General features: G+C 49.4%; 2 protein-coding genes and 2 long non-coding RNA genes across 10 annotated transcripts in view; 2 read left to right on the top strand and 2 right to left on the bottom strand.

Moving 5' to 3' along the window:
- LOC149913782 (uncharacterized) overlaps positions 1-6,027 on the top strand; it is a 15,764-nt gene extending 9,737 nt beyond the window's left edge. For both annotated transcript variants that reach the window (XR_016461012.1, XR_016461011.1), the window contains one exon: positions 5,891-6,027. This is a non-coding gene — a long non-coding RNA (uncharacterized LOC149913782). The remainder of the gene's footprint in view (positions 1-5,890) is intronic.
- Positions 1-12,255, bottom strand: part of LOC116236730 (uncharacterized) — a 13,002-nt gene extending 747 nt beyond the window's left edge. Inside the window, exons 1-29 of the mRNA XM_090129165.1 lie at positions 11,448-12,255; positions 4,377-4,718; positions 3,910-4,017; positions 3,580-3,600; positions 3,209-3,229; positions 3,078-3,098; positions 2,946-2,966; positions 2,815-2,835; positions 2,691-2,711; positions 2,573-2,593; positions 2,445-2,465; positions 2,191-2,211; positions 2,073-2,093; positions 1,950-1,970; positions 1,819-1,839; positions 1,694-1,714; positions 1,579-1,599; positions 1,451-1,471; positions 1,328-1,348; positions 1,201-1,221; positions 1,080-1,100; positions 953-973; positions 830-850; positions 699-719; positions 578-598; positions 457-477; positions 329-349; positions 209-229; positions 78-98 (exon numbers count right to left, since the gene is read on the bottom strand). Of these exons, the coding sequence (XP_089985291.1) occupies positions 78-98; positions 209-229; positions 329-349; positions 457-477; positions 578-598; positions 699-719; positions 830-850; positions 953-973; positions 1,080-1,100; positions 1,201-1,221; positions 1,328-1,348; positions 1,451-1,471; positions 1,579-1,599; positions 1,694-1,714; positions 1,819-1,839; positions 1,950-1,970; positions 2,073-2,093; positions 2,191-2,211; positions 2,445-2,465; positions 2,573-2,593; positions 2,691-2,711; positions 2,815-2,835; positions 2,946-2,966; positions 3,078-3,098; positions 3,209-3,229; positions 3,580-3,600; positions 3,910-4,017; positions 4,377-4,718; positions 11,448-11,547 (1,096 nt within the window). The 5' untranslated portion in view covers positions 11,548-12,255. The remainder of the gene's footprint in view (positions 1-77; positions 99-208; positions 230-328; positions 350-456; positions 478-577; positions 599-698; positions 720-829; positions 851-952; positions 974-1,079; positions 1,101-1,200; positions 1,222-1,327; positions 1,349-1,450; positions 1,472-1,578; positions 1,600-1,693; positions 1,715-1,818; positions 1,840-1,949; positions 1,971-2,072; positions 2,094-2,190; positions 2,212-2,444; positions 2,466-2,572; positions 2,594-2,690; positions 2,712-2,814; positions 2,836-2,945; positions 2,967-3,077; positions 3,099-3,208; positions 3,230-3,579; positions 3,601-3,909; positions 4,018-4,376; positions 4,719-11,447) is intronic.
- On the bottom strand, positions 6,042-19,781 carry LOC116236719 (uncharacterized). Of its 6 annotated transcripts, XM_090129131.1 has the most exons (33): positions 19,338-19,779; positions 17,954-18,053; positions 17,266-17,607; positions 16,728-16,832; positions 16,386-16,406; positions 16,006-16,026; positions 15,875-15,895; positions 9,966-9,986; positions 9,606-9,626; positions 9,475-9,495; positions 9,349-9,369; positions 9,218-9,238; positions 9,093-9,113; positions 8,971-8,991; positions 8,843-8,863; positions 8,720-8,740; positions 8,590-8,610; positions 8,463-8,483; positions 8,340-8,360; positions 8,209-8,229; positions 8,089-8,109; positions 7,970-7,990; positions 7,842-7,862; positions 7,719-7,739; positions 7,587-7,607; positions 7,473-7,493; positions 7,221-7,370; positions 7,098-7,118; positions 6,979-6,999; positions 6,851-6,871; positions 6,730-6,750; positions 6,610-6,630; positions 6,042-6,516 (listed from the first exon to the last, which is right to left on the bottom strand). In XM_090129131.1, the coding sequence occupies exons 1-33, from the start codon at positions 19,692-19,694 to the stop codon at positions 6,491-6,493; spliced, it is 1,647 nt and encodes a 548-aa protein (XP_089985257.1). In that variant the 5' UTR covers positions 19,695-19,779; the 3' UTR covers positions 6,042-6,490. The 6 variants fall into 6 exon arrangements, with proteins under 6 accessions (XP_089985257.1, XP_089985256.1, XP_089985262.1 ...); XM_090129130.1 differs by having other exon boundaries at positions 6,042-6,630; positions 19,338-19,781; XM_090129133.1 differs by lacking the exons at positions 6,042-6,516; positions 6,610-6,630; positions 6,730-6,750; ... (21 more) ...; positions 9,606-9,626; positions 9,966-9,986 and adding exons at positions 12,413-12,891; positions 12,984-13,001; positions 13,102-13,122; ... (17 more) ...; positions 15,486-15,506; positions 15,617-15,637 and having other exon boundaries at positions 19,338-19,764.
- On the top strand, positions 10,904-12,429 carry LOC116236736 (uncharacterized). The gene is made up of 2 exons (XR_004168611.2): positions 10,904-11,168; positions 12,266-12,429. It is a non-coding gene; the product is annotated as an uncharacterized LOC116236736 (long non-coding RNA).

Below are 19,781 nucleotides of genomic sequence, written 5' to 3'. Positions count from 1 at the left end.
TTTGATGAGAGGAACATCTCATCTCACAGCTCACACAGACAGACCCAGATGTTTTTAATTTGGGAGGACGGACTCACCAAGCTCTGCAACATTTTTCTCTGCAAAAGAAACAAAAAATAAACACATGATGAGAAGGATCAGATGATCATCCCATGGCTGATCCCATGGGAAGGCCCCAAAAACCTTCCATTTACGGAGGGAGACTTACTCAGATCCGCAGTACGTAAACCTGCAAAGGAAACACAGTAACAGTGTATGATGAGAAGAACATCTCATTGCACAGCTCCCATAGGAAGACCCCATTTTTTAAATTTGGGGGGGGACTCACCAGTATTTGTTAAATGTCTCTCTGGAAAAGAAAGAGAAAAGCAGTGCATGGTCAGAGGGGATTTTTCATCCCATATGCAGTCCCTTGGGAAGACCCCAAATTCCCTCGGTTTTGTGATTGCAACTTACTCAGCTCTGATTTCCTATTCTCTGCAAAAGTAAAGAAGAAAAAGCACCGCATGATGAGGTGGGACATCTTGTCATCCCATGGGAAACCTCAAATTCCTTTGCTTTGGGGAAGAAGACTCACCCACAGCTTCAGCTTGATCCACTGGAAATGGAAGAGAAAAGCAATGCATGAGGAGGGGAACCTCATCCCACAGCTCACACAGGCAGATCCCTGTGTTGTTAATTTGGGAGGGAGGACTCACCCAGTTCTGCCATGTGTAGCTCTGCAAAAGGAACCAATGAGAAATGCATGATGAGAAGGTTCAGGTTATCATCTCATGGCTGATCACAAGAGGAGACCCCAAATCTCTTTCGTTTGGGGAGGAAGACTTACTCAGATAAGGAGTGCGTATACCTGCGAAGGAAAAGCAGAAACAGTGAATGATGAGGGGAACATCTCATCCCACAGTTCACACAGGAAGACAGCGGGGATTTCAAATTGGGAGAGGAGACTCACCAATCTTTTTAAAGTGTTTCTCTGCGAAAGAAGGAGAAAAGCAGGACATGGTCAGAGGGGATTTTTCAGCCCGTATGTTTTCCCTTGGGAAGACCCCAAATTCCCTTGGATCGGGAAGAAGACTCACCCACTTCTTCAATTTCATTCTCTGAAAAAGAAAGAGAAAGGAAGGCATAATGAGAGGAACATCTCATTCCACAGCTCCCATAGGAAGACCCCTTTTTTCTAATATTGGAGAGAGGACTCACCCAGTTTTTCAACTTGTTTCTCTGCAAAGGAAATAAGCAATGCATGATGAGAAGGATGAGATTGCCTACCATGACTGATTGCTATGGGAAGACCCCAGATTCCTTCAGTGCAGGGAGGGAGACTTACTCAGATTTGCAGCACGTAAACCTGCAAAGGAAAAGCAGAAACAGAGTTTGATGAGAGCAACATCTCATCCCACAGCTCCCATAGGAAGACTCCAAAGTCTTCAGTATGGGAGGGGAGACTCACCCAACTTCTCATACTGTTTCACTGGAAATGGAAGAGAAAAGCGGTGCATGGTCAGAGCGGAATTTTTATCCCATACACAGTCCCATGGAAGGACCCCAAATTCCCTCCGTTTACTGAGTGCAACTTACTCAACAGGGAATTCCATTCCTCTGCCAGAAAGGAAAAGTAACACATGATGAATTGGGACAACTTGTCATGCCATGGGAAACCCCACATTCCTTGGGTTTGGGGAAGAAGACTCACCCACTGATTCTCTTTGTTCCACTGGAAAAGAAAGAGAAGAGCAGTGCACGATGAGAGGAACTTCTCATCCCACAGCTCACACAGGCAGAGCCCTTTTTTCTTTCAGTCTGGGAGGAAGCACTCACCCAGTTCTACAATGTGTTTCTCTGCAAAAGAAACAAATCAGAAATGCGTGGTGAGAAGGGTCAGATGATCATCCCATGGCTGATCCCATGGGAAAACCCCAAATTCCTTCAGTGTAGGGAGGGAGACTTACTGAGATCTGCACCACATAAATCTGCAAAGGAAAAGCAGAAACAATGTGTGATGAGAGGAACATCTCATCCCACAGTTCCCATAGGAAGACCCCAAAGTTTTCAGTATGGGAGGATAGACTCACCCATGTCATCACAGTGTTTCTCTGGAAATGGAAGAGAAAAGCAATGCATGATGAGAGGAACATCCCATTGCACAGCTCACAAAGGCAGAACCCCTTTGATTTGGGAGGGAGAACTCACCCACTTCTTTAGCTAGTATCTCTGCAAAAGAAACAATTAAGAAATGCATGATGAGAAGGGTCAGATGATCATCCCATGGCTGATCCCATGGGAAGACCCCAAATTCTTTCAGTGTACTGAGGGAGCGACAGTGAGATTTGCAGCACTTAAATCTGCAAAGGAGAAGCAAAAACAGCGCGTGATGAGAGAAACAGCTCATCCCACAGCTCACACAGGGGGACTGCAATGGTTTTATTTTGGAAGGGGAGACTCACCCGTCTTCTCACACTGTTTTTCTGGCAAAGAAAGAGAAAAGCAGTGCATGATCAGAGGGGGCTTTTCATCCCATATGCAGTCCCTTGGGAAGACCCCATATTCCCTCACATTAGTGACTGCAACTTACTCAACAGGGAATTCCTTATGTCTGCAAAAAAGAAAGAAAAAGCACGGCATGATGAGGTGGGGCAGCTTGTCATTCTAAGGGAAACTCATATTCCTTTGTTTTGGGGAAGATGTCTCACCCAATTTTTCCATTTGTTTCACTGGAAAAGAAAGAGAAAAGCAACGCATGATGAGAGGAACATCTCATCCCACGGCTCACACTGACAGAGCCATTTTACTTCTAGCTGGGTAGGGAGCACTCACTCAGTTTTGAAGCTAGAATCTCTGCAAAAGAAACAAATAAGAAATTCATGATAAGAAGGGTCATATTTTCATCCCATTGCTGATCCCATGCGAAGACCCCAAAATCCTTTAGTTTATGGAAGGAGACTTACTCAGATTTGCTGCACTTAAACCTGCAAAGGAAAAGCAGAAACAGTGCATGATGAGAGGAACATCTCATGCCACAGCTCACATAGGAAGAGCATTTGAAAAAAAAAAAAAAAAAAAAGGGAATGGAGGCTCACCCAATATTGCAGGTAGTTCAGCTGGAAAAGAAAGAGCCGAGCAGTGCGTGGTCAGAGGGGACAGCTGCTCATCCCATGGCTGATGCCAGGGAGAGACCCTGAATTCCCTCACTGTGGGGAAGGAGACTTACCCAACGCTGCATCTTTTCTCTCTGCAAAATAAAAGCAAAGGAAATGCATGGTCAGAGGGAACATCTCTCATCCCATGGCTGTTCCTATGCCCAGACCCCAAACCGTTTTGTTTAAGTGATCAATGACCTCTTTGGAATTAAAGTAATAGCAAAAAGGGATTTGGCAAGAGTTTTGCAAGTGGAGCAGTCAGGATCGACACATCCCACAATCCAACTACATCCCATGAACCCAGAACATGCCAAGGCCACAACACAGCCCAAGGCCCCAGAGATCCCATGGTTCCAACCCGTCACATAAACCCAGCACTCTGCAGTCTTCTATCAGTTCCATTAAAGGGACTTTGGTGGTGGAAGGAGCTGGAAGGACTCACTCAGCTCTCTGCTCTGTGCCACTGAAAAACAAAGCAGAGGTAGAGGTGCTCAACAGGGCAGCTTGGTTTGTGGGGACATCTCCAGAGGGTCTGGACCTTTCCGCCTGCCCGATGGTCCAGCCACGTTCCCATCTTCCCACCCTTCCTTTTTTCCTTTCCTTCATTCCCAAGAAGAAAGGCAAATGTTATTTAATGACCCCTGGGAATCTCAGGAAAAATCTCCCTTCCTCCTCCTGTGTACCTCCATGGATCAGAGCTCAGCACCACCCCGACCATCCCTGTCCCTGCACAACAGCTCCCTGTGCTCCATCCCCTCCACTCTCAGCTCACCTTGCTTTCTGTAGAGAAAAACAGTGCTGACAGCAAATGACGCAACCAGAAGTGTGATGACCACAGCCAGAGCCACCTTCCAGGGATGGACGATTTGGGAAAAGGGATCTAGAAAAATATCAGGACAAAGGTTCCTTTTCCATTGCCAGATGTGAAAAATCAAGACTCAGATGTGGGAGATCACAGAACCCGAAGGGGCAGCAAGCAGGGAGCAGTGACACACAATGGCAGCATCCCCAACTTGGTACAGGAGAAGGAGCTGCTGAGCATCCTGTGCCCACTGCCACTGAGACATGAAGAAACCCATCCCAGAAACCTGACCTAACCACCTCATCCATGCAAATCCATCCCCAAATCACACCGTGCACACACTGCAACTCCAGCGTCTCATGGAGCAGTTCAGCCCCGACCTCTTCCAAAGGCTGCTGTCATTCAGCTCTCCATGCATGGACACCCCAGCCACTGACCTGACACCTCCAGGTTCACCACAGCTTCTGCATAGCCATCACCATCTTGCACAGCACAGATGTACGAGCCACTATCAGAGGATCTCACAGCTGTGATGCGCAGATCCAGGTTTCCATCAGAGAGACCATCTCTGAGCAGTTCTGTCCTCCCTTTATATTCCTCCATCTGCTCCAGGTCCTCTCCATTTTGGTAGTGGTGCACAAGGCCAGAGGACCGGTGCTGGATCCATCTGATGTCCCAGCTCCCAGCATCCTTGCACGGGGACAAGTGGCAGCGCAGCACGACGTCCTGTCCCACGATGGCAGTGAAATGGAGGCTCGGTGCCACCACCCTGAACTGGGCTGGGCAATGATAAGACACGGAGAGACAGTGAGATGGTGGCTGTGTGAATGTGGGGGCATGGAGCGGCACAGGGTGAGTTGGTGTGTGCTCCATCCCATGTAAAAGCACTGGAGAGGGAGCAGGAGGGAGTGGGGAAGGATTTGTGTGGGTGGGAGCCCACTGACAACGTGTGGTGGAGGTGAAGAAGAGACAGAAATTCTACCCAAAATCACACATTCCATGGAATAAACGCAGTGAAAGTGAAAGCCAAGTGTGTCTGTGTGCTGGGCTTGGGTCTGGCCTGCCCCATGTCTGCTCCCCCACCCCACAGCAAGACCTCTGCCAGGCACAGCAGCCCGAGAGGACTCCTACCTGATCCCAGATGCAGGAGGTGCAGAGCCATGAGATAAGGCAGGAGGGTCCTCCAGGGAAAGGCGAAAGTGGGGTGGTTGCAGCCCAATATGGAGTGCATCTGTGCTGGAGAAAAGGAGGGGGGAAGGAGTTGGGGAAAGGAGAGAGAGGAAGAAGATTGAGAAGGATTTAATGAGTGAGATGGGTTAGAGGACTTGGAAAGAGTATGGGGAAAAGGTTTGTGGAGAATATGAGGGCCGAAGCTGTAGGAGAAGAGAGCTGGAGCGGATCAGCTTTGCAGCAGAGTCTCACAACGAGGGATCCGAATTCTTAGAGGGTCCGAATCGCAGCCAAAACCCGCAGCAAAGCAGCTCTGTGGAGCTGGGGGCAGCGATGCAGCCGTCCCATCCACCTCCCTCAGCAGCACAGCAGCTCTGCTAAGGGTGGGAGGAAGGAGGAGGGCTGATATCCCCCCCGATGTGTACGAAGGGGGAGCCAAGGAGTACAGACGGGGTGCAGTGCATCTGAAGGGCTGAGTGCTGCAGATAACAGAGGGAGAGGGAGGGGGGGCAGGGTGGGGTGCAGACAGGGGGTGATGATCTGCCCTCCAGCAGTCAGACAGGAGGAGGGGACTTCAGGCGTGGAGAGAAGTGAAGCTGGGAGATCCAACCCAGCTCTCTTATCACGACGGGACAGCAAATTTTTGTGGCCTCACTCTGAGGGCTGTGACCTCTCTGGTTTCATTGAAGACTTTTTTGAAGTATCGTTGTTTATTCTCTCCCTTCTGTGTACTTATTTGATTATTTATTTTTTTCTGTTGACATTTTTTCTTCCTTTTTAGCTCGCCTTGTTCAGTTGGGAACACCACGCATGGTGAGAAGGGTCGGCTTGTTATCCGATAGCCAGAGCCCGCATTGCTTTGGTTCCAGGATGAAGACTCAGCCTGTTCTGTGGAACCAAGGCCCCAGTAACTGATAGGAATCAATGATCAATTACCATCAGCAGGTATGCTTTATTATATTGTGGCAGAGAAGAGCAGTGTTAACACCCAAAGCCATTTTCCACCTTTGCTTCTGTGTGCATGCTTCTATTTCCAAAAGCGTTACATATTCATTATGATGCCCACAAAGCCTGATACATGGTCATATTATTTCCCAAAATGCCCATCCCTTTTCCAGGATGTCCGTCTCCTTCCTTGCTTCCTATGGTTTCTTTCTTATAATAGGATTTGAGTTGGAGGTCACACATCCTGAGTTTGGTGGTATCCCATACAAATTTGGCTCACAGAACTGCAGTGTTCTCACTCAGAACGAACTCTGGCTCCACTTGATTCAATGTCGGTTTTCTTGCTTGCTTGGAGTTATCATGGTTTTGGTCTCTTGTGCAGTCAGCAGTCTGTGAAGCTTAACTCCTGTGGTTACTGCAAGGCGCAGTTCATCTCTCAATCTGATTCTTCAGATGATTCTTCTGGAAAAGAAAGTAAAAGGAACGGATGCTGAGATGGGACAGCTTGTCATCCCACAGGAATCCCCATATTGCTTTGGCTTGGGGAAGACTCACCTGGTTCTTCAATATCTACCACTGTAAAAAAGGAATAGAAAAGCAATGCACGATGAGATGGGACAGCTTGTCATCCCATGGATTGCCCCATATTCCTTTAGTTTGGGGACAAAGACTCACCCGCTGCTTCAGTTCGTTGTGCTGGAAATAAGAGAAAAGCAGTGCATGATGTGAGAAACATCTCATCCCACAACTTACTAAGGAAGACCCCAGCGTTTTTAATTTGCGAGTGGAGACTCACCCATCTGTTCTCCGATCTCCTCTGGCAAAGAAAGAGAAAAGCAGTGAATGGTCAGAGGGGATTTTTCATCCCATTGGCAGTCCCTTGAAAGGAGCCCAATTTCCCTCAGTTTAGTGACTGCAACTTACTCAGCTCTAAATTCCGATTCTCTACAAAAAAGAAAGAAAAAGCACCGTATGATGAGGTGGGACAGCTTGTCATCCCATGGGAAAGCCCATATTCCTTTGATACAAGGAAGAGGACTCACCTGAGACTTTAGCTGGTTGCCCTGGAAAAGGAAGAGAAAAACAGCGCATGATGAGAGGGGCATCTCATCCCACAGCTCACACAGGAAGATCCCCTTTTATTTAACTTGGGAGGGAGGACTCACCCAGTTTTACAGCTTGTAACTCTGCAAAAGAAAAAAATATGAAATGCATGATGAGAAGGTTCAAGCTATCATCCCATGGCTGGTCCCATGGGAAACCCCAAATCCCTTTGGTTGGGGAGGAAGACTCACTGAACTTTGCATTCCTTCTCTCTGTAAAGGAAAAGTAGGAACAATGCGTGATGAGAGGAACATCTCATCCCAGAGCTCCCACTGGAAGACCCCCATGGTTTTAATTTGAGATGGGAGACTCACCTGTCTGTTCACAGTGTTCCTCTGAAAAAGTAAAAGGAAAGCAGCACAGATGAGGGGAACATCTCAGCACAGAGCTCACACCTCTTTTTATTTAATTTCTGAGGTTGGACTCACCCAATTTTGTAACCAAGTTCCCTGTGAAAAAGAAGAAATAAGAAATGCATGATGAGAAGGGTCAGGTGATCATCCCATGGCTGATCCCATAGGAAAACTGTAAGTTCCTTCTGTGTAGGAAGAGAGACTTACTCTGTTTTGTAGCAATAAAATCTGCAAAGGAAAAGCAAAAACAGTGCGTGATGAGAGGAACATCTCATCCCACAGCTCTCATAGGAAGACCCCAATGTTTTTAATTTGGGAGGGGAGACTCACGCATATTCTGAAAGTGTCTCTCTGGAATAGAAAGAGAAAAGCAGTGCATGGTCAGAGGGAATTTTTCATCCCATATGCAGTCCCTTGGGAAGACCCCACATTCCTTCAGTTCAGTGGTTGCAACTTACGGAACTGTGAATTCTGTTTCTCTGCAGAAAAGAAAGAAAAAGCACCGCATGATGAGCTGGGACAGCTTGTCATCCCATGGGAAAGAGTGTATTCCTCTGGTTTGGGAAAGAGGACTCACCCAATTCTTTAGCTTGCTGCCCTGGAAAAGGAAGAGAAAAGAACCGAATGATGAGAGAAACATCTCATCCATCCCACAGGCAGACCTCATTTTTTATTTAATGTGGGAGGGAGCACTCACCCACTTTTGCAGTTAGTTTCTCTGCCGAAGAAACAAATAACAAATGCGTGATGAGAAGGTTCAGGTTCTCATCCCATGGCTGATCCCATGGAAAGACCCCAGATCTGTTTGGTTTGGGAAGAGACACTCACCCAACTTTGCATCCCTTGTCCCTGCAGAGGAAAAGCAGAAACAATGCAAGATGAGAGGAACATCTCATCCCACAGCTCACACAGACAGACCCCAGCATTTTTAATTTGGCTGGGGAGACTCACCCATCTCATCACAGTGTTTCTCTGGAAAAGAAAGGGAAAAGCAACACAGTGAGAAGAATATCTCATCTCACAGCTAGCACGGGGAAAGCCCCTTTTTTTTTTTTTTAATTTGGGAGGAAGGACTCACCCAGTCTTGTAGCTAGTTTCTCTGCAAAGTAACAAATAAGAAAAGCATGATGAGAAGGGTCAGAAGATCATCCCACGGTTGATCCCATGGGAAGACCCCAAATTCCTTTTGTGTAGGGAGGGAGACTTACTCAGATCTGCGACATTATAATCTGCAAAGGAAGAGCAGAAACAGTGCATGATGAGAGGAACATCTCATCCCACAGCTCACACAGGAAGACCCCAGTGATTTTAATCTGGGAGGAGAGACTCACCCATCTCTTCACAGTCTTTCTCTGGCAAAGAAAGAGAAAAGCAGTGCATGGTCAGAGGGGATTTTTCATCCCTTGCGCAGTCCTTTGGGAAGAGCCCAAATTCCCTCGGTTTTGTGACTGCAACTTACTCAGCACAGAATTCCAATTCGCTGCAAGAAAGAGAAAGAAAAAGCACCGCATGATGAGGCGGGACAGCTTAGTCATCCCATGGGAAACCCGTATTTCTTTGCGTTAGTGAATGTAGACTCACCCACTTCGTCTGTTTTTTCCTCTGGAAAAGGAAGAGAAAAGCAGCACATGATGAGAGGACCATCTCATCCCACAGCTCACACAGGCGGATCGCTTTTGTTTTTTAATTTGGGAGGGAGGACTCACCCAGTTTTACAACTTGTTTCTCTGCAAAAGTAACAAATAAGAAATGCGTGATGAAAAAGTTTGGGGTCTCATCCCATGGCTGATCCCATGGGAAGTCCCCAAATCTCCTTGGATTTAGGTGGGAGACTCACCCAACATTGCATCCCTTCGCTCTGCAAAGGAAAAGCAGAATCAATGCAAGATGAGAGGAACATCTCATCCCACTGCCCCCAGAGGCTGAACTGTTAAAAACAATAAAATGGGAAAGGAAGACTCACCCGATATTGCTGTTAGTTCCACTATAAAAGGAAGAGCAGAGCAGTGCATGGTCAGAGGGGACAGCTGCTCATCCCACGGCTGATGCCATAGGGAGACCCTAAATTCTCTCTCTTTGGAGAAGGAGACTTACCCAGCTCTGCATCTTTTACCTCTGCAAAACAAAAGCAAAGGAAATGCGTGGTCAGAGGGAAACCATTCTCATCCCATGGCTGCTTCGATAACCCAGACCCCAAATCTTTTTGTTCTGGTAAGAGGCCAATGAGACTTCAGTCCCAAGAAGGAATTAAAGAAACTCAAAGGAACCGATTGGGCAAAAGTTCTGGACAGGATCAATCAGGACTGCCACTTCCCACAACCCCAACACGTCCCACAGCCCCAACACATCCTAAGGTCCCATGGTCCCAGCACATCACATAAACCCAGCACTCTGCAGTTTTCTGTTAGATCCAATAAAGAGACTTTGGTGGTGGAAGGGGCTGGAAGGACTCACTCAGCTCTCTGTTCTGTGCCACTGCAAAACAAAGCAGAAGAAGAGATGGTCAGCAGGGCAGCTTGGTTTGTGGGGACGTCCCTAGAAGGTCTGGAACTTTCCACCTGCCCCACGGTCCAGCCAACATTCCTATCTTCCCACCCGTTCATTTTCCCCTTCCTTCATTCCCAAACAGAAAAGGCATATGTTATTTAACGATCAATATGAGAATCTCAGGAAAAATCTCCCATCCTCCTCCTGTGTACCTCCATGGAGCAGAGCTCAGCACCACCCTGACCATACCTTCCCTGCACAACACCTCCCTGTGCCCCATCCCCTCTGCTCTCAACTCACCTTGCTTTCTGTAGAGAAGAGCAATGATGACAAGTGACCCAAACAGAAGTGCGATGACCACAGCTAGAGCCACTGTCCAGGAAAGGATGATCTGATAAAAAGGATCTGGAAAATACATCAGGACAAGGATTCCTTTTCCATTGCCATATGTGGAAAATCAAGACTCAGACTTGGGAGATCACAGAACCAGAAGGGGCAGCAAGCAGGGAGAAGTGACACACAATGGCAGTGTGCCCAGCTTGGCACAGGTGGAGGAGCTGCTGAGCATCCTGTGCCCACTGCCACTGAGACATGAAGAAACCCATCCCAGAAACCCAACCCAACCACCTCATCCATGCAGATCCATCCCCAAATCACACCGTGCGCCCACTGCAACTCCAGCATCTCATGGAGCAGTTCAGCCCCGACCTCTTCCAAAGGCTGCTGCCCTTCAGCTCTCCACGCATGGACACTCCAGCCACTGACCTGACACCTCCAGGTTTACCACAGCTTCTCCACGGTTATCACCATCTTGCACAACACAGCTGTACGGGCCACTATCAGAGGATTTCACAGCAGAGATGCGCAGATCCAGGTTTCCATCAGAGAGACCATTCCTGAGCAGTTCTGTCCTCCCTTTATATTCCGCCATCTGCTCCAGATCCTCTCCATCTCGGTAGTGGTGCACAAAACCAGAGGACCGTTGCTGGATCCATCTGATGTCAGATCTCCAAGCATCCTTGCACGGGGACAGCTGGCAGCGCAGCACGACATCCTGTCCCACGATGGCAGTGACATGGAGGCTCGGTGCCACCACATTGAACTGGGCTGTACAGTGAGAAGGGCACGGAGAGATGGTGAGATGGTGGCTGCATGAATGTGTGGCACAGGGTGAGTTGGTGTGTGCTCCATCCCATGTAAAAGCACTGGAGAGGGAGCAGGAGGGGGTGGGGAAGGATTTGTGTGGGTGGGAGCCCACTGACAACGTGTGGTGGAGGTGAAGAGGAGACAGAAATTCTACCCAAAATCACACGTTTCATGGAATAAACGCAGTGAAAGTGAAAGCCAAGTGTGTCTGGGTGCTGGGCTTGGGTCTGGCCTGCCCCATGGCCGCTCCCCCACCCCACAGCAACACCTCTGCCAGGCACAGCAGCCCCACAGGACTCCTACCTGATCCCAGATGCAGGAGGTGCAGAGCCACGAGATAAGGCAGGAGGGTCCTCCAGGGGAGGGCGAAAGTGGGGTGGTTGCAGCCCAATATGGAGTGCATCTGTGCTGGAGAAGAGGAGGAGGGAAGGAGTTGGGGAAAGGAGAGAGAGGAAGAAGATGGAGAAGGATTTAATGAGTGAGATGGGTTAGAGGACTTGGAAAGAGTATGGGGAAAAGGTTTGTGGAGAACATGAGGGCCGAAGCTGTAGGAGAAGAGAGCTGGAGCGGATCAGCTTTGCAGGGGAGTCTCACAATGAGGGATCGTTCTTAGAGGGTCCGAATCGCAGCCAAACCCCGCAGCAAAGCAGCTCTGTGGAGCTGGGGGCAGCGATGCAGCCGTCCCATCCGCCTCCCTCAGCAGCACAGCAGCTCTGCTAAGGGTGGGAGGAAGGAGGAGGGCTGATATCCCCCCCCGATGTGTACGAAGGGGGAGCCAAGGAGTGCAGACGGGGTGCAGTGCATCTGAAGGGCTGAGTGCTGCAGATAACAGAGGGAGAGGGAGGGGGGGCAGGGTGGGGTGCAGACAGGGGGTGATGATCTGCCCTCCAGCAGTCAGACAGGAGGAGGGGACTTCAGGCGTGGAGAGAAGTGAAGCTGGGAGATCTGACCCAGCTCTCTTATCACGACGGGACAGCACGTTGTTGTGGCCTCACTCTGAGGGCTGTGACCTCTCTGGTTTCATTGAAGACTTTTTTGAAGTATCGTTGTTTATTCTCTCCCTTCTGTGTATTTATTTGATTATTTACTTTTGTCTATTACATTTTTTTCTTCCTTTTTAGCTCACCTTGTTCAGTTGGAAACACCACGCATGGTGAGAAGGGTCGGCTTGTTATCCGATAGCCAGAGCCCGCATTGCTTTGGTTCCAGGATGAAGACTCAGCCTGTTCTGTGGAACCAAACCCCCAATTACTGATAACAATCCATGATCGATTACCATCAGCAGGTATGCTTTATTATATTGTGACAGAGAAGAGCAGTGTTAACACCCAAAGCCATTTTCCACCTTTGCTTCTGCATGCATGCTTCTATTTCCAAAAGCGTTACATATTCATTAGATGCCCACAAAGCCTGATACATGGTCATGTTATTTCCCAAAATGTCCATCCCTTTCCCAAGATCTCTGTGTCCTTCCTTCCTCTCTATGGTTTCTTTCTTATAATAGGATTTGAGTTGGAGGTCACACATCCTGAGTTTGGTGGTTGCTGAGGCAGCTTTGGCTCACAGAACTGCAGTGTTCTCACTCAGAACAAACACTGGCTCCACTTGATTCAGTGTGGATTTCCTTGCTCAATTATGAGGTATCCCAATTTTGGTCTCTTGTGCAATCAGCAGTCTGTGAAGCTCAACTCCCATGGTTAGTGTGAGGCGCAGTTCATCTCTCAGCTCAATTCTTCAGATGTTTCTTCTGGAAAAGAAAGAAAAAGCAACAGATTCTGAGGTGGGACAGCTTGTCATCCATGGGAAGCCACACAATCCTTTGATCTGGGGAAGACTCACCCGATTTTTTAGATTCTACTGCTGGAAAAGGAAGAGAAAGGTAATGCATGCTGAGGTGGGACAGCTTGTCATCCCATGGGAAACCCCATCTTCCTTGGTTTTGGGGAATCAGACTCACCGACTTATTCAACTTGTTCACCTGGAATTGAAAGAGAAAAGCAACGCGTGATGAGAGGAACATCTCGTCCCACAGCTCACAAAGGAAGAATGCCTTTTTGTGGTTAATTTGGGTGGGAGGACTCACTCAGTCTCGCAGCTAGTTTCCCTGCAAAAGAAACAATTAAGAAATACATGTTGAGAAGGGTCAGGTTATCATCTTGTGGCCGATCCCGTGGGAATACCCCAAATTCCTTCTGTGAAGGGAGGGTGACTTACTCAGATCTGCAATATCTAGTTCTGCAGAGGAAAGCAAAAACAACACATAATGAGAGGAACATCTCATCTCACTGCCCACACAGGGAGACCCCATTTTTTTAATGTGTGGAAGGGGAGACTCACCCATCCGTTCACAGCGTTCCTCTGGAATAGAAAGAGAAAAGCAGAGCATGGTCAGAGAGGATTTTTCATCCCACATTCAGTCCCTTGGGAAGAGCCCAAATTCCCTCAGTTTAGTGACTGCAACTTACTCAGCAGTGAATTCTGAATCTCTGCAAGTAAAAAAGAAAAAGCAACGGATGCTGAGGTGGGACAGCTTGTTGTCCCATGGGAAAGCCCATATTCCTTTGGTTTGGGGAAAAAGACTCACCCTTTTCTTCAATTTCTTCCACTGCAAAGGAAATGCAGGACATGATGAGGTGGGACTGCTTGTCATCGCATGGGAAACCCCCTGTCCTTTGATTAGGGGAAGAAGACTCACCTGATTCTGCAGTTTCTTCCACTGGAGAAGAAAGAGAAAAGCGATGCATGGTGACAGGAACATTTCATCCCGCAGCTCACAAAGGCAGAACCTCTTTTTTTTTTTTTCTAATTTGGGAGGGCAGACTCACCCAGTTTTGTAGCTTGTTCCTCTGCAAAAAGAAACAAATAAGAAATGCATGATGGGATCATCCCACGGTTGATCCCATGGGAAGACCCCAAAATCCTTCCGTGTAAGGAGACTTACTCAGATTTTCAGCACTTAAATCTGCAAAGGAAAAGCAAAAACAGTGCGTGATGAGAGGAACAGCTCATCCCACAGCTCCCATAGGAAGACCCCATTTCTTTTCTGATTTGGAAGGGAGAACTCACCCCCTTCTTCAATCTGTTCCCCTGCAAAAGAAATTAGAAATGGATGATGAGAAGGGTCAGATGATCATCCCATGGCCGATCCCATGGAAAGCCCCCCAATTCCTTTTGTGCAGGAGGGAGACTTACTCAGTAGTACAGCACTGTGTTCTGCCAAGGAAAATCAGAAACAAGGCATGATGAGAGGAGCAGCTCATCCCCCTGCTCACACAGGAAGACCCCAAAGATTTTAATTTGGGAGCAGAGACTCACGCGTCTTTCTTAAGTGTCTCTCTGTAAAAGAAAGAGAAAAGCAGAGCATGGTCAGAAGGGATTTTTCTTCCCATACTCAGTTGCTTGGAAAGACCCCAGATTCCCTCAGTTTAGTGACTGCAACTTACTCAGCTGTGAGTTCCGTATCTCTGCAAAAAAGAAAAAAAAAAAAAAGAAAGAAAGAAAGGGAAAGCAGCACACGATGAGGTGGGACAGCTTGTCATCCCATGGGAAACCCCATATTCCTTTGGTTCGGGGAAGGACACTCACCCAATTCTCCAGTTCTTTCCACTGGCAAAGAAAGAGGAAAGCAGCACATGATGAGAGGAACATATCACAGCTCACACAAACAGAGCCCCTTTTTTATTTCTAATTCGTGAGGGAGGACTCACCCAGTTTTGAAGCACGTTCCTCTGCAAAAGAAACAACCGAGAAATGCATGATGAAAAGGGTCAGTTTATCATCCCATGGCTGATCCCAGGGGAAGACCCCAAAAGCCTTCTGTGTAGACAGGGGGACTTACTGAGATTTTCAGCACTTAAATCTGAAAGGGAAAAGCAGAAACAGTGCATGATGAGAGAAACATCTCATCCCACAGCTTTGCAGTGGGAGAACTTGAACAAAAACTGGAAGGAGACTCACCCCACATCGCAGTCAGTTTTTCTGGAAAAGAAAGAGCAGAGCAGTGCATGGTCAGAGGGGACAGCTGCTCATCCCACGGCTGATGACATGGGGAGACCCTGATTTCCTTCAGTGTGGGAAAGCGGACTTACTCAGGGCGTCGTCTTTTCTGTCTGCAAAACAGAAGCAAAGGAAATGCACGGTCAGAGGGAACACCTTCCCATTCCAAGCCTGCTGCCATACCTCAAATATTTTATTCGGGTAAGTAAACAATGACAACATTGGTATCAACTAGGAATTAAACTAATACGAAGGAGAAAACTAACAACATGGCAACGGATGATCTGAGAGAACGTTTTCCCATGGGAGAACCCAAAGGACTTTGGTTTGGGGAAGAATACTCACTCAATATAGCAGCTTTCTCCACTGGAAAAAAAAGAGCAGAGCAGTGCACGGTCAGAGGGGACAGCTGCTCATCCCATGGCTGATGCCTTTGGGAGACCCTGAATTCCCTCAGAGTGGGGAAGGAAACTTACGCAACAGTGCATCTTTTGCCTCTGCAAAACAGAAGCAAAGGAAATGCATGGTCAGAGGGAACACCTTCTCATCCCATGGCTGCTGCCATGTCTACCCAGAAACCTTTTTGTTCTGGGAAGTGGCCAATGAGCACTTTGGTCCAAAGAAGAAATTTTACTAACATGAAGGCCAAAGTAAAGACAATAGAAAGGAGGATCTGAGGAAACAGCTTCCCATGAGAGGACCCCAAATACTTTGATTTGGGGAAATAAACTCACCTGATACCGCAGCTTGTTCCGCTGGAAAAGTAAGAGAAGAACAGTGCATGGTCAGAGGGGACAGGTGCTCATCCCATGGCTGATGCCATGGGGAGACCGTGAATTCCCTCACTTTGGGGAAGGAGACTTACCCAACACTGCATTTTTTCTCTCTGCAAAATAGAAGCAAAGGAAATCCATGATCAGAGGGAACACCTTCTCATCCCATGGCAGTTCCTATGCCCAGACCCCAAACCTTTTTGTTCTGGTAAGTGATCAGTGACCTCTTTGGTCCCAAGAAGGAATTAAACAAATAGAAAGACAGCGATTTGGCAAGAGTTTTGCAAGCGGAGCAGTCAGGATCGATGCATTCCACGACCCAACTGCATCCCATGAACCCAGCACATGCCAAGGCCACAACACAGCCCAGAGATCCCATGGTCCCAACCCATCACATAAACCCAGCACTCTGCAGTCTTCTATCAGCTCCATTAAAGGGACTTTGGTGGTGGAAGGGGCTGGAAGGACTCACTCAGCTCTCTGCTCTGTGCCGCTGCAAAACAAAGCAGAGGAAGAGGTGGTGAGCAGGATAGCTTGGTTTGTGGGGACGTCTCCAGAGGGTCTGGACCTTTCCACCTGCCCCACGGTCCAGCCACGTTCCTATCTTTTCACCCTTCCTTTTTCTCCTTCCTTCATTTCCAAGAAGAAAGGCAAATGTTATTTAGTGACCCCCGGGAATCTCAGGAAAAATCTCCCATCCTCCTCCCGTGTGCCTCCATGGAGCAGAGCTCAGCACCCCTGTGACCACCCCTGTGACCACCCCTGTCCCTGCACAACTGCTCCCTGTGCTCCATCCCCTCCACTCTCAGCTCACCTTGCTTTCTATAGAGAAAAACGATGACAGCAAATGACCCAACCAGAAGTGTGATGACCACAGCCAGAGCCACCTTCCAGGGATGGACGATTTGAGAAAAGGGATCTGAAAAAGCATCAGGACAAGGGTTCCTTTTCCATTGCTATATGTGGGAAAAGCGAAACTCGGACTTCTTGAAATCACAAAACCAGAAGGGGCAGCAAGCAGGGAGCAGTGACACACAATGGCAGCGTGCCCAGCTTGGCACAGGTGGAGGAGCTGCTGAGCATCCTGTGTCCACTGCCACTGAGACATGAAGAAACCCATCCCAGAAACCCATCCCAGAAACCCGACCACCTGATCCATGCAGATCCATCCCCAAATCACACCATGCGCCTGCTCCAACTCGTGCATCTCATGGAGCAGTTCAGCCCCGACCTCTTCCAAAGGCTGCTGTCATTCAGCTCTCCATCCATGGATGTGAGGATGAGGATGGACAGAGGTGGGGGTGGGAGACACAAACCCAGCGACACCTGGAGGCGTCACCCCAGCCACTGACCTGACACCTCCAGGTCCACCACGGCTTCTGCATAATTATCACCATCTTGCACAGCACAGCTGTACAAGCCACTATCAGAGGATTTCACAGCTGTGATGCGCAGATCCAGGTTTCCATCAGAGAGACCATTCCTGAGCAGTTCTGTCCTCCCTTTATATTCCGCCATCTGCTCCAGGTCCACTCCATTTTGGTAGTGGTGCACAAGGCCAGAGGACCGGTGCTGGATCCATCTGATGTCCCAGCTCCAAGCATCCTTGCACGGGGACAAGTGGCAGCGCAGCACAACGTCCTGTCCCACGATGGCAGTGACAACTCGGCTCGGTGCCACCACCCTGAGCTGGGCTGTGCAATGATTAGGTCCAGAGAGACAGTGAGATGGTGGCTGTATGAATGTGGGGGCATGGAGCGGCACAGGGTGAGTTGGTGTGTGCTCCATGCCATGTAAAAGCACTGGAGAGGGAGCAGGAGGGAGTGGGGAAGGTTTTGTGTGGGTGGGAGCCCACTGACAACGTGTGGTGGAGGTGGAGACAGAAATTCTACCCCAAATGGTGCATTTCATGATACACCCAAAGTGAAAGTGAAAGCCAAGTGTGTCTGTGTGCTGGGCTTGGGTCCTCTATGCCTCATGGCCGCTCCCCACCCCACAGCAACACCTCTGCCAGGCACAGCAGCCCCACAGGACCCCTACCTGATCCCAGGTGCAGGAGGTGCAGAGCCACAAGAGAAGGCAGGAGGGTCCTCCAGGGGAGGGCGAAAGTGGGGTGGTTGCAGCCCAATATGGAGTGCATCTGTGCTGGAGAAGAGGAGGAGGGAAGGAGTTGGGGAAAGGAGAGAGAGGAAGAAGATGGAGAAGGATTTAATGGGTGAGATGGGTTAGAGGACTTGGAAAGAGTATGGGGAAAAGGTTTGTGGAGAATATGAGGGCAGAAGCTGTAGAAGAGAGCTGGAGCGGATCAGCTTTGCAGCGGAGTCTCACAACGAGGGATCGTTCTTAGAGGGTCTGAATCGCAGCCAAACCCCGCAGCAAAGCAGCTCTGTGGAGCTGGGGGCAGCGATGCAGCCGTCCCATCCGCCTGCCCCAGCAATGAGGAAGCTCTGACACGGGTGGGAGGAAGGAAGCCGTTTGGTTTCGGGGTGAAAAGGCGGACCCAGGGAGTGCAAACAATGGGACAGGAAACGGAGCAGAGCATCTGAAGGGCTGAGTGCTGCAGATAACAGAGGGAGGGGTGCAGACAGGGGGTGATGATCCGCCCTCCAGCAGTCAGACAGGAGGAGGGGACCTCAGGCGTGGAGATAAGTGAAGCTGGGAGATGCGAGCGGTAACGTGGGGTGGCAGTGGGTTATAGAATCATAGAATCATAGAATCACGAGGTTGGAAAGGACCTGCAGCATCACCCAGTCCAACCCTCCCCCATTTACCCTTGCTACCACAAGCACTAAAGCACATCTCATCCGGCTCCTGCGCGCTGCCAGGGCCACTCCACCACCTCCCTGTGCAGCACCTGCCCACTCTGAGACAAAAAGTTCTTCCTTGTGTCCAACCTGCGCCTCCTCTGCTACGACCTGAGGCCGTTTCCTCGGCTCCTGTTCGTTGCTGGGAGCAGAGGCCAAACCCCTCCTCGTCACAGCCCCCCTTCAGGAAGCTGCAGAGTGCACCGAGGTCTCCCCTGAGCCTCCTCTTCTCCAGACTGACCAACCCCAGCTCCCCGTAAGACCCCATCGTGCTGCAGACCCCTCAGCAGCATCACTGCCCTTCTCTGGACACGTTGCAGGGCCTCGATGCCTTTTTTGTCGTGAGGGCATCAACCAACTCCCCCAGCTCCCTTTCCTCCTCACAGCCGCTCCTCCCACAGCCCTGCACGGGGTTATGATGGCCGAAGTGCAGCACCAGGCACCTGGCCTCGCTCAGCCTCATCCCCTCCCCCTCAGCCCACATCCCTGGGAAGGGCCTCCCCACCCCCAGGTGGATCCACACCACCCCAAACTGAGGGTGCCCTCAATGCCCTCATCTGGGTCATGCAGAAAAATGTTAAACCAGATGGGTCCCAGCACCGACCCCTGGGGGACCCAACCTGTAAGGAGCAACCAGCTGGATTGGCTCCATCAGCCACAGCTCCACCAGCCACAACTCCATCAATCACAGCTCCATCAATCAGCTCCATCAGCCACCGCCCGCTGGACACCTGAAGAAGGGCACCCCCATCCCCACAAAACCCCGTGAAATCCACCCCAGGACACTGCAAACCCTCAAGAAACCCCGCAAACCCCCCCTGAAATCCCATAAACCCCTCCCAAAATCCCATGAAACCCCTCTCCAAAAAAAAAAACTCCAAGAAGCCCCATAAAATCCCACAAAACACCCCCAAAACGTTGTGAGATTCACTGCAGAACTCCATGAAATCCCATGAAACCCCTCCAACCCCCCCCATGAATTCCCATGAAACTCCAAAAAAAACACGAAATCCCACAAACCCCCCAGAAATCCCATAAAATCCTTCCAAATCCCATGAAATTCC

This window comes from Phasianus colchicus, chromosome 35 (genome assembly GCF_987193195.1).
Source record: "Phasianus colchicus chromosome 35, bPhaCol1.hap1.1, whole genome shotgun sequence".
NCBI classification, from domain to species: Eukaryota; Metazoa; Chordata; class Aves; order Galliformes; family Phasianidae; genus Phasianus; species Phasianus colchicus.
The sequence above is the reverse complement of the archived record's forward strand: the minus strand, read 5'-3'. Positions and strand labels throughout refer to the sequence as shown.

Coding starts and splice junctions, on each gene's coding strand:
- LOC116236719 (XM_090129130.1), bottom strand. CDS start 19,694: ATGGGGGGGGTTGGAGGGGTTTCATGGGATTTCATGGAGTTCTGCAGT. Junction 8,992..9,092: donor GGAAAAAACAGACGAAGTGG/GTGAGTCTACAT, acceptor TCTTTCTTGCAG/CGAATTGGAATTCTGTGCTG. Junction 7,991..8,088: donor GCAGCAAGCTAAAGAATTGG/GTGAGTCCTCTT, acceptor TCTTTTCTGCAG/AGAAACAGAATTCACAGTTC.